This window comes from Marmota monax, unplaced genomic scaffold, assembly GCF_021218885.2.
Source record: "Marmota monax isolate L192 unplaced genomic scaffold, Marmota_monax_Labrador192_F-V1.1 WCK01_AAM20220418_F8-fsc00006, whole genome shotgun sequence".
NCBI lineage: Eukaryota > Metazoa > Chordata > Mammalia > Rodentia > Sciuridae > Marmota > Marmota monax.
The window spans coordinates 29,914,339-29,927,548 of record NW_026693712.1 but is presented as its reverse complement, the minus strand read 5'-3'; the positions used below and the strand labels follow the sequence as shown (position 1 = coordinate 29,927,548).

Here is a 13,210-nt window from a genome sequence, read left to right as displayed (position 1 = left end):
CTTTGTTTCAAACTAACTTCAAACTATTCTTTGCTTACAAAATTATTCTCTCATTTTTTATTTAGAGGAAACAAGTGGAATGATTTGCAGTAGCATTACTAACAAAATAGTGATAAAACTGGCATACCAAGTGCCAAACAAACACATATGTGATATTTTGTTGTATTTTACAGGATCTTCTTGGAAAAAAATATATAATTCTTTCTGATGGCTTAAACTTTAATAGAATTAAAAAAAAAAAAAAAACCTTCACAGGGTTTGCCTGTAAAGATATCTTTTCTTTAACATAGCTGTTGGTATTTTATTTTACAAATCTGAGGAACTCTTAACTTTCATATCAATTAAACTATACTGTGAAAGCTGTTGATTGAATTGTACCATGAAATCACATGTGCATTATTTTGTTTTGACTAATATGTCAATAGGCATAATATGTGTACTCTTGACAGAAAGAAGTAAAGGTAATTGAAATGTGAAGGTATATTATTCTTCCACTGAGTAATTCTTTGTTTTCTTTTTCCTATACTTGTTGAAGAATCAAGAGTTGATATTTTTAAGGCACCAAATTTTGTAAATTTTACAATCTCATCAACCCTCCACCTCTTTATCTCTTCTCTTTTCCACAGGTGATTTCTATTCACTGCTTTCCAAGCTGCTAGGAGAAAGGGAAGATGTTGTTCATGTGCACAAATATAATCCTACAGAAAAGGCAGAATCAGAATCAGACCTGGTAGCTGAGATTGCAAACGTAGTCCAAAAAAAGGATCTTGGTCGGTCTGATGCCAGAGAGGGTGCAGAACATGAGGAAAGGGGCAATTCTGTTCTTGTCAGAGACAGAATTCACAAATTCCACAGACTAGAATCTAATTTGAGGCCAGCAGAGAGCAGAGCTTTCTCATTACAGCAGCCCCTGCCTGGTGAAAGTACCCGGGAACCAGAACACACAGGAGGTGCGTTTAGGGTTTTTTTTTTTTTTTTTTTAAGTGTAAAGTGCTACAATCCACATTAGCAAAATCTGAAGGGAATAAAAATATATGGGTGAAAAAAATCATCAATGAAAAAGACTTTTTAGAGAAAATAATCCTCAGATTTAAGATATCAGATACTACCTTTGTTGAGGAATTCTTTTTTGAAGTGGGGAATGTTCCAATACTATATGAATTCAGTGTCTGTTCCATAGGTGAACCAGAGCTATAAGGACCAAAAAGAGTTGGATCATTTGGGGGATGGTGGCATATGAAATTCAGGGTAACAAATCAACATTTTCCATTTTGCTCAATGGAAAGAAATTGAAAATTCAAAACCTCACATGTAAGTCCCAGTGTATGCGATGCTTATACACTATCTTCTTTAACAGTAATTAAATTTCCCTCAAAGGAATCTTATACTTTCAACATTCTAGTCCAACTGACTTATAAAATGTAACCATTTTGTGACTTTGATTTCTCAAGTTCCATTATCAGTTGCTATTTTAATTGCATATTTATTTCTGAAGGGACCTCCAGTAAGTCAATAACTATCAGATTTATCTTTATTTCTAACCAAGATTGGCTTCCATAATTAGAGGACAATACCTTATTCCCTTCAGGTTTCTGTATGGGCGAGCTGTAGATGCCTCATCTTTGTCTTTAATTGTGTTGTGGCCTCTGTGATATTGATTGTGTTTCATGTTACCTGCTAATGTGGAAAGCCGGATAATACAGCATGTGGAGATAATCTCCAAAAAAGTAACAGATATGCATGTATGGCAGCTGTCCATGCGTGGGCTGGAATGGCACTGGCTGCCAGATTGATGTTTTCAAATTCAGCTTTGCAGGAAGCCATAAATTATTCAATACCCAGCTGATTTTTATTTATAATTGAAAAAAATTAGCATACAGCGCCTTTTGCTCACATGAAAGTTTCAAGCATTGTCCTTTGGGATGCGTCTAATGGTTTCTCTGAGATGTTAACTGGAACTTGGACTTTTAACTTCACATTTCAACAGGTTCAGCCCTGCTCTAACTTATCCTAAATTTGTCTAATAAAACTGTGTCTCAAGAGGTGGTCCCTGGACTTCCTTGCCTGAGAATCACCTAAGGTCTTTAAGTAAAATTAAGATGACAACTGAATTGGCACCTGTAAGGTTCAGTGTTAAGATGTGCAGTGTATCATGCAGTGCCCATTCCATAAACACAGGATTGTCTGATCTATATTAAACATAGTGAATTTTAACCCAAACAATATGGAATTATAAAAGGCAAAAAAGTCTTCTTTGTGAGAATAGGATTCTGTTCAGGTGTGAAACACTATAGTTGTAGCACACTTTTTTCCATGATTTGTCTTTATTACTCTTGGGTTTGAAATGATATCCTGGTCATTTATAAGCATTACTAGTATCAGTATAAAATCAGAATTTGATATAAGGATATAAGGCATATTTTTTCTAAAACCTGAAACCTGCTTTCTAAGAAAAAAAATTCATAAGGTACAAGAAAATGCCAAATCTCCTGTATCTTCCAGGTTAAACACATAGAGGTGCTTGGGAGAAAATGTTTCTCCAGGATTTAGTTTCATATATATATATATATATATATGAATGTCTGATTTTAATGAATCAAAATCATAGCAAAAATCCTAACTATGTAAAGAAAATGTACATGTGTTTCTTTTCTTTAATGACTTATTTAATGTTATTTCACTAATTCCAAAAGTTTTTAAAAATTAAATGCAAAAAAGCAAACTTTAGGGCTGGGGTTGTGGCTCAGTTGTAGAGTGCGGCAGCATGTATGAGGCACTGGGTTTGATTCTCAGCACCATATATAAATAAATAAATAAAGTAAATATATCAAAATTCACAGTTAGTTAGCCTAAGACTTTTTCTTAATTTGCTTTCACTCTTTATTATTGCACAATGCAATATCTAAGTTTTTATTTGATGTTGTGTCACTCCTTTGGGTAAGCCAAAGGAAAGCTGACACTTCCATTTTGCAAAATAAAAAGTCAGGAAGTTATTCACATGTAAAGCCCTAAGAATATATATTGGTAGTCTAATTCATGTGTATTCCTGAGGGTATGGGCAAGGGGAATAAGTTTGATGAATAATCTTTCATCCTTTTCCTCATGCCTTTTCTTTATACTCTAGGCAAAGCTGAGAATGGACCCTAACGGTCTGGAAGAATTTTTTCTCTCTCTGAGTACCTAATTTTCTATAAGGAATTGTGTGAACTGAAAAGAAGAAAGTAACTTTTTATATGAAATTTTATTGACAAAAATATAAGACTATTGTGTGGCTTGATATTATTATAGCTCATAGTAATTTCAGATATCATGAAATATATTATTAGACATTAACTTATTTGAATGAGGTCACAAGTCTGGATTTATTATTGGACTTTATGAATCCCAATGTACACTTTCTAATTCCTTATAATTCAGTAGATTTGAACTTTATTCCTCAGTGCAGGTATACTTCCTAGGAGTTCTGGATCCTCACTGCTTAAAAACTGGAAGCTTCCACTCAGGGCCCAATTCTATGTCCCCAGTTCTTGGAACCAGCACAGTCCCAAAGGTGTTTTAGCAATAGCACTTTAGATTTCATTGACTGGTTCACCAGTTGGAACTGCAATATGATATCTTATCCAGCTGACTAACTTACAGTTCAGAGACGCAATTAATGGATCAGCTCAAAACTCTATGTATGATTCTGTATGGTAGGCCCAGGAATACGTGAGAGTTTCAAAAACAGTGCCATTTTGTGAACCTTTAGTTTGATCAGGATTCTACTTGCTTCCATACCCTGGCATCTGCCTTTAATGTTGGGTTCTCCACATGATTTAGGGTTGAATATCATTGAGCACCAAGCATCATAATGAGCACAGTGGAGAGACAGTTTCCAGTTTTGCACAACATGTTTTTATTGTGTCCCTAAGAGTACAAATATCCACAAACAATGCAGTTTATCCCCAACCAGTTCTCCATTTGACCAAGATAAAATTTGGAACCCACTTCAAGGAGGTAGTGTAATGAATGTAGTAGACTCCTGGCTGTCTACCAGCTTTGAATTCAAACTATACCATTTACTGTGTGGGCCCTTAGCAAGTTTTGTTTTTTTGCTTCATTCTCTAATCTTTAGGTTTTCCAACTACAAAATGAGGGTTATAACAGCACAATTCTCATAGGTTTTGAGTGGGGGTCAGATGAACATATATGGAAAGTTTTCCTAACAGTGAAAAATAATAAGCATTTATAACATGTTATGACACTTTAATAATACTTATGATGATTATTACTAGCTTAATGTCATGTTGAATTGAGATCCAAAAATTAAATACCAAAGTATAAATATTAATTACTTAAGTAGCATTTGTAAAAGATATTTATCTTGCAGGGTATAGGAAAGCTGCAAAATTTCACACTTTAGTAATTTAAGAAAGTGTTTGGCAGTGTTCTATCATGATGGAAGTTTGTGGCTCTTCCCATCTCTCATCACTTACATTGATCTACCTTGGTGTTTGCATGTGGTATATGATGTACAATGTAGAAATATTCAATTTGGTCATCTGGGCAACAAATGCATTCCTTTTTTATCCTTCATGTAGTTTAATTACTGCCATTATTAGTTTAATATCTACTTTGAGATAGAATTGATTGAATAGAAATAAAATCTTAGCTGTCTTTCTACTAGTTGCCTTCTGGAAACTGGGCTTATTGAACAAACAATGAAAAACTAGATATAGCTATTCTAGCAGGAAGGATTGATTGCACTACTATTTATTAACTATAAAAGACTGATTCAGCATATACTGCTAACTTTTGGATGTTAAACTACATTGCATCTGTGACACTCTGATCAGGTAAGAGGATTCACTCAGAAAGTCTACTCTTACCAATCATTGAGCTTTTTCATTAATTCCTATGAACAACTCATTTATTTTCGAGACCATTCTTATCTCATTCTCAGTCATATGTTTACTACTGGGCAAGTCTCACAGAATTCCTAGGATAAAGTAAGGCATTTTCTTGGTTGAACTTTCATCTCTGGAGAGGAAGCAAGTAACAACTTGCAACTACATAGCACTTACTTTGAACCCAGCTAAGTGTTCTAGATTCATTAACTCATTTAATCCCCCCAATAACTCTATTTATAAACCTTTTTTAGATAGAAAGAAATCGAAGCAAAGAAAGGTGCCCAAGTTCCACAGTTTAAGGAACCAAGAAACAAAACAAGGCCCACTGGCTCCTGAGTCTTATTTTTTAGTCACTTTGTTATTCTGCATCTCACAAAAATATAAACTATATAGAAAAGACAGATAGATGATAGATACATAGGAAGTTTAATTTTCATTTAATCATCTTTGTTTACAATTATAATCACTATAGATGTAGATGACTTTTGATCATGCTTACTCAGTCAATTGCCAAACTGTTTGACCAAAATTAAAATTTCATTTACAATGAAAGAAACTTTAATTCTGCAAATGCTTTTGAGCCCCTGGTTGAATCTCACCTCTCTTTCTCACTTCTTCCCCATTAAGTTAAAATTATAATTATTTCTTGTTTTCTTTTTGTCTTCAGTATAAATATTTCTCCTATAGTTCTACTTAATTATGGTTATTGCTGGCACTTCTGATTAATAACAATCCCTAATCAAAATAAAGCATCTTTTCTTTACTCAGTGGAAATTGGCAAGTGCAGGAAAAGCAACCACTACATTTTGGGTTTGCTTGAAATGTTCTAGTAATTTTATCAGGCTCTTTTTCCTTAGGCTTAAATCTCAGAGTTGGCTTATTCTGCCCCTTGTCTGCCCCCTCTCCCCCAAACACCAAACACAAACAGGATTCCTCTCCAGTTTTCTAAACATCTTGAAACACATTCTGAAATCATAAACATCCTCATGTGTTCTGAGTGGAGTATTCTCTGCCCTCTCTAGACTCAGCAAGTTCCACCCCCTTACCTTTTAGTGCCCACACAAATATTGCTCCTCTGGGAGATCTCCCAAGTAGACCTTTACCCCACCCCAGTCCAGCCCAAGCAAACTTCAGTCAGAAGTATAGACTGATGCCTGCCTTCCTGCACTGTTGTGTCAAAAGTATTTTGTTATTATTGTATCCTATTACATTCCCATCCTGTTTTTTTAAATATCTCTATTATATCTTTATATTTGTCAAAGCCAAAAAACACATTTTATTTCTTTGTATTCCCAAATCTAGTATAATGCCCTATAAAAAACACACTTAGGAAATATTTGTCAAAGATGCTTCATTGAAATTGTCATAGTTCTGGGTTTGAAATTATATAATTTTTACTTCATCTATCTCTACCAGTCCTTATGTAGCACAGATAAATGAATGCCCTTTCAAATGCTTATTAATAATTTCATGTGAAAGCAGCATTGATCAGTAACATTAATCTTTCTTGGAAAGTGTACAATTGTTTTAGTAATTTATTGATGAAATTCTAATAGTAATATTTAATTTTTCTAACAGTAGTATTTTTTTTCTAAATACATGACATAATATGAAGCTAAACATTTATCTTTATTTATAATGAGTATAAGTAATTTTCATAGGAAAACTAAACTTGTTATAAAAATTGTTATATATCAGTTGAAAAATGACACCATTTTAAAATCTCAGGAGGGGGCTGGGGTTGTGGCTCAGAGGTAGAGTACTTGCCTACCATGTGGAAAGCCCTGGGTTCGATCCTCAGCACCACATATAAATAAATAAAATAAAGATATTTTTAAAAATAAATAAATAAAATCTCAGGATTTTTTTCACTTTTTTTCATCTTTTAGAAATTACAATGAAGTTATATCAAAGCCACTAAGATCAATAGATTATATAAATTTATTTTTTTAAAAAAGTATTGTTTCTTCTAATAAATTTTTAAAACCAGATTTTAAAACATAAGTGATCAAGCTTTAATTAATCTTATCATTTACCATCTGAATTTAAAGTAGCTCACACTTTAGAGACTGTGTTTGATGCCCAAGGTCATAGGTAAGGAGTTTGTATTTAATTTCCAAGTTAAAACTGTAAATCTACAGAATTAACTTAGTCATGTTTTGACTTGTTTCTTAAACTCTAAGGGGAAACTAAACTATAATTTTTAATTTCTCCATGATTGAAAGTGTTAAGTAGAGGATAGGGGGAAAATATATAGATATAGATATAGATATGTGTGTATTTTTTTAGTAAGGATTTGAAATTTTACTTAATTGGAGATTTTAAAATAATCATTCTTGATGGGGTCTGAAGTCTGGCTCAGGGCTAAACTTGTCTTCCCATCAAAGGAGAAAATGACAGGATAATTCCAATAGCATTATAGTGTTGTGTGATTCTCAAGTAGTGACAAGCAGGGATGGGAAAAACAGTTGTATTAATTCCATCTACTTATACCACTCTTTTAAATGACAGACTTAATTCATGATCATTTAATCTTAAAGGGAATAACCTTGAATTACCTAACCAAAAACAAAAAAAAACAAGAAAGAAAGAAAGGAAAGAAAAGAAAAAAGAACCAGTGACCCTGAGGCATCAACATCCTGGACCAGCATTCACAGAGGAGAACATGAACTGGGTTCTCCTTTAGCTATCTAGAATTTCTGGCAAATAAGGATACCCATATTCTACAAATTTTAAACTCTTAGCTAGGTAATCTTAATAAATGTCAAGTATTTTAAATAAAATCAAATACAATTTAATAACTTTTCTATATATTTGATACTTAAATAACCAGATTATTCATGGTGTTAGACTTCATACATTTCCTTATACATCACCTTTGCCATACTGAAAATCTACCAAAAGTTGATATTTTAATGAATATGTTCTCGGTGTTCACACTGCCTTTCCTCCCTGAAAATTTTTCAACCAAAAATTATTCGTTCATGTAACAAACCAATATTTTCATAACAGGTATGATTAGGCTCAAAACAATCCATGTGTCAATGCTTTTTTGCAGACTTTTCAAGCTCTTAACCAGTTTAAGGGTGTTTGATAGTTTGAAAATTCACAACGATATTAAAGTTCTTTACATGTTACTTCCAATATTTTATGAATTCCATTTTTGGTCCCAGAACAAAGAACTCTTGGTGACATTGGCATATTCTTTCAGAATTAGTTTCTCTGCACCTTCATGAGTACTTAGCACCCAGTACTATTTGGTGGACCACTGAACAGAAAGGTCCCAGGAGCTGTGATATGTTTCTGTGATATTAAATGAGAGTAATTAAACAATTCACATTTTTATTCAGTATCCTCACAGTATCATCAGCTCTGTTCTAAGGATGAATAGTGGCCATACAACTGAATTATAAGATAATAAGGATGTGTAAATACATAAACACATGTAAATACATAAACATTATGTTCACAACATAAACAAGTAGAGAATGGAGCATAGACTCAGTTTAGTCCATTTATTAGGCCATACTGTGGCCAAGCACTATTCAAGTTGACCAAACACTGAGATGTGATTCCTGCCTTGGAAGAATTCTACCTAGAATCATGTGGAGTACCAACAGAAGTTTCTGCCGTTGGGGAGTGAGTATAACAGAGTGGCAACTAAATAGACACACTATAACCAAGCTGAGAATGAACAAAGTACAACCTGTATCTCAAGCAAATTCAAACTATTTAAATCATTTTCTTGGGGAAATGATGTATCCATCCATTGAGCTATCTTGGTGTCTCCGATTATAATTCTTAGACCTTATTTCTGGAGTTAACTTTAAAAAATATAGTTTTAATCATGCCACCTCATGCTTTAAACCTTTTGTGTGGTTCCCAATTGCCTGTGGCAGCAGTTTGCAACCCTTTTTCCTGCTTTGACAATCAAGCATGATAGACAATTCATGCAATTCATCTACAGTTCCATTCAGATCCACTGCTATGCCCAGTGTTATGTACCAGTTCAGGCGTGCCAACTCTGCCTCATCTTCTTAACTCGAGAAGGCATATCATAATACACATGAGTGAAAATGACATCCTCGTGAGCTCAGGTGTATTTCAAAAGTAAACTGTTCCCCAACTCTGTTCTTTATTGCTACTTATAATGTACTTGCAGGATGCCTTAAGCATAATCATAGCATAGGTCAAAACACAACAGCTGAAAACTACAGACTCTCATTGTTAAATGTCTCATTGTGTAGTATACAATGCAATAATTTTCTTCTCTGATTTCAAAGCAGATCTCAGAGTTGGCTTATCCTGCCCCTTGCCTGCCCCCTCTCCCCAAAACACCAAGCACAGACAGGATTCCTCTCCAGTTTTCTAAACATCTTGAAACACATTCTGAAATCATAAACATCCTCCCTTGTTCTGAGTGGACTATTCTCTGCCCTCTCTAGACTCAGCAAGCTCCACCCCCTTACCTTTTAGTGCCCACACAAATATTGCTCCTCTGGGAGATCTCCCAAGTAGACCTTTACCCCACCCCAGTCCAGCCCAAGCAAACTTCAGTCAGAAGTATAGACTGATGCCTGCCTTCCTGCACTGTTGTGTCAAAAGTATTTGGTTCTTATTGTATCCTATTACATTCCCATCCTGTTTTTTAAATATCTCTATTATATCTTTATATTTGTCAAAGCCAAAAAACACATTTTACTTCTTTATGTTTCCAGAATCTAGTATAGTGTCCAGAAATCTAGTAAACACACTTAGAAAACACACTTAGGAAATATTTGTCAAAGATGCTTCAGCAAAGGTTGTTGGCAGATTGGTATACTCCTTTTATTGATTATACTGCTTTGTTAATTTATATTACAGAAAAATTAAATGTGAAAGATAAAAATGATTTGAGTAAAAAGGAACTTTTTCTTTTTATATATTTGGCAGAATTGTTTTTTTAAAGTTCTTATTCTCACCTCAGCATCCTCTCAAGTTTTCAGGAGCTGATCATACAAGCCCTGAGCTTCCCTTCTTTCATCAGTCATTTTAATACCTATTTTTGAGGATTCCACTGCATGTTGCCACATCCTTCAGAGGGTGGGAAGGAGAAATGAAACTAGAATTGCTATTTTTCATCATCTCTGTTGAAGCATTTGAGAGGGAAAGAAATATTGGCACTGATATAATAGCTTTCTCAGTAACCTTCATGATTATATATCCTCAGTTAGTATACCAACTCTGTACCTTGTACCGGTTTATTTATGAGTAGGTTTAGAAAAGGGACTAACACAAATGAACCCAGGTCTTCTGTGAGAATAAATGTTTTCTGATCAGAAATGAAAATAACTTGGAAATCATTCACTCTCAATGCTTTTTTGTTTGTTTTGTTTTGTTTTTTCCTTTTTCTTGTGTTGGGCAACAATGAATTACAGAAAGGGAAAGAGTGTCTCATTTTTATAGGTACACTAGGAGAAATGAGGTTCATATCTTATATGTTCCCTATGCAAGGGATAATCAATGAATGGTTTGTTATGAGCGCTATTGTATATTGAACATCCAGAATTTACTCAAAAGAGAGAAGAGTGAGAGAAGAGAGTGAAGTGACAGACTTACTGCCTGCCCATTCTTGCTATTTCTTTACAACATTTAACCACTTTGTATTAAAACGATGCCATATCATTGCAATAGTTTCCAAAGTTACCAATTTAAAGTAAGAATCATATCAAGAAGGTAGAAGTTTCAAATTGTCAGGCAGGCATCTTACTATCAAAAGACAGAGAGAGAGAGAGAGAGAGAGAGAGAGAACACAAATAGCTTCAAGACAAGTTTACAGGCAGTTGTAACATTTCATAGCACAAGAAGCTACTTAGCATGTGCATGTGGTATGATTTATGTAGAGCACGGCTTGACAATTTCTTTGCATCTAGTGATGCTAATGCATGAGCTTTTTATGCCCATTGTGAATAGTGATGAAGTTATCCCAGCTTTTGTTTTTACTCTAAATGTATGGATTTATCTTTTAGATTTCCATGTAGAGGAGGCACTGGATTGGCCTGGAGTTTTTCTGTTGCCAGGCCAGGTTTCTGGGGTGGCTCTGGACTCTAAGAATAACTTGGTGATTTTCCACAGAGGAGACCATGTCTGGGATGGAAAGTAAGTAATATTTTTCCTTCATGGCATAAATGAAAATGAAAAGTGGTGTGTATCATTTTTATTAAAGTAAGAATGATGATGAGAAGACTATTATGTTGATTTTCATTGTGATTTTGGGGCTGGGGGAGGAACACTATACAAAATGTGTCTGGTACATCCATCTAGAGACATGCAAACACTGGATGGCTCTCCTTATCTGATGTTAGTCATTAGTGATAAGTTTTCCAGGATTCATTATTAACAAATGACATGCAACATTATGGTACTCTAAGTGTATTGAAGTATTTCTTTGATTATTTCTTCCCCTCATTCTCTAATTCTAAAATCCAGGAATATGGTTAAATGTATGTTTTATATTTGCACATAATCCTACATATTGTGTCCATGATTTTTATGAGAAAAATATATTTATATGTTTATTCTTTTAATGTATGACTGCAATCCTTACCAGAGAGGAAATCTTATGCATTTTTAAAACACAGTGGTCTCACCTACTAGTTTATGGAAAGAAAGTTGTACCAATCTTCCTCCTCCTTGAAATTACCACCTCCTCCCAAGGGGAAAATATTAAAAGTAGTCCATTCTGTACTTGCTAAAACATTTCACGACTACCAAGAAGTTAATAATTATATACAACCATCTAAGGAAGGTTACTGGTACATTTCCTGTCCTAATACAAAATGAGTCTGAATGCATTGGGCTGTCTCTCCATCATTCCATGGCGCACATAACAATTAACCTGGATACTGTGATTGGAGCAGTTTGGCCACCACATGTGTGCAGATGGTCAATACCTTGGCCTTCACATTTTGATGTAGATTAATTTTTTTTACTGGAATTTGTTCTTTTAATGAGCACCAAAGAAAATGAAGGCTGTCTTATTTTCCTGCTTTCTCCTCTGGGTTGTCCTTTCATTCTGTCTTCTACTATCTCTTTAGAGGGATTTTTATGGAAAATGTCCAACACTTATTGAATGCTTACTGCTGGCCTTCCAGTGTTATAAATATTTACATAAATTATCTTATAACAGGGGGACTCTGTTACCACTCATTTTTCAGATGAAAGACCAAGTATTTTCCCAGTGTCACGTTAGCAAATGGCAGAGTATGGCTTCAGGTCCTTTACATCTAACTCAAGTGGGCCCCCTTAACCAATTGGTGATACTGCATTTAATAGATTTATAAGCACACTCACCTGATTGAATTTTGAAAACTTTGTTCCAAAATTTAACAGGTTATTTTAGTTATTCTTATTCATTTATTTCATCACAAGTTTACATTTGAAGGTAAAATTTAAAATATCTTATTAATTAAATCTAACAGTTCTTCTCCTTTCATACTTAAAACCACAGGGTCTCATTTGGAATATTGATGATTTACACGTATAATTCATTTTTATCCACTTTCAGAGATGTTGATCAAACTTATTTATGTTAAACTCACTCTATTACATATACATATATGCAGTATTCTTTATGCACTTGAAGATGGAATTTGGGCATAATTTCAAAACAGATTGGTAACTGTCACCGTTTAATTGTTCTTTCTAGTTGTCACACTTGGAAGTGAATTCTGAGAAAGAGATTATTTCAGAGTTCAAAGCAAACAATCAAACTTAAAATTCCCATTCATACATCATCTTAGTTGTTATTGAACATCTAATGGTATTTTAACAAGTGCTTTTAAAAGCAAACTATCACTATTCACTGTGTTGTACTCATCATTTTAATGAATTTTGCTACATTTTCTGCATGGATTTCCAGCCACTTTTTACCAGACAAGAAAATTACAGCATCATTTTCTCCCATTCATACTGTTTCAGCTGGCTAAAACTAAATTGGACAAAATCCAAGTTTCCCTTTTAACAAGATATTCATTTCAAGTAAGCAGCAGAAGCTGGAATAGTTCAATAGAAAGAGAGATCCATAAAGACCAGCTTGGGGTAGGAGATGACACACAACTATGAAAAAGAGCCATATAAGAACATTTTCTGTGGCTTATGTGGCAGTTCTATCTGAAGAACTGATTTTTTTCCTGGCATCTAGTTTTCATCTGGATAACCAGTATCTTGTAGTTGTTGATTTCCATTTCATTGCCAAAGCCCTGGTGTGTTCACCCTGGCAAATGGCATCAACCGATGGGTACCATTGAAAATGCAATGCTTTATAGTGAACTGCTGATTTT

The 13,210-nt window shown here is 34.2% G+C and overlaps 1 protein-coding gene across 8 annotated transcripts in view; it reads left to right on the top strand.

Moving 5' to 3' along the window:
* Nucleotides 1-13,210, top strand: part of Pam (peptidylglycine alpha-amidating monooxygenase) — a 310,405-nt gene that overhangs the window by 247,716 nt on the left and 49,479 nt on the right. For 5 of the 8 annotated variants that reach the window (XM_046459987.2, XM_046459986.2, XM_046459985.2 and 2 more), the window contains exons 15-16: nt 627-950; nt 10,898-11,027. In XM_046459987.2, coding sequence (XP_046315943.1) covers nt 627-950; nt 10,898-11,027 — 454 coding nt within the window. The remainder of the gene's footprint in view (nt 1-626; nt 951-10,897; nt 11,028-13,210) is intronic. The other 3 variants (XM_046459990.2, XM_046459989.2, XM_046459988.2) reach the window with 1 other exon arrangement.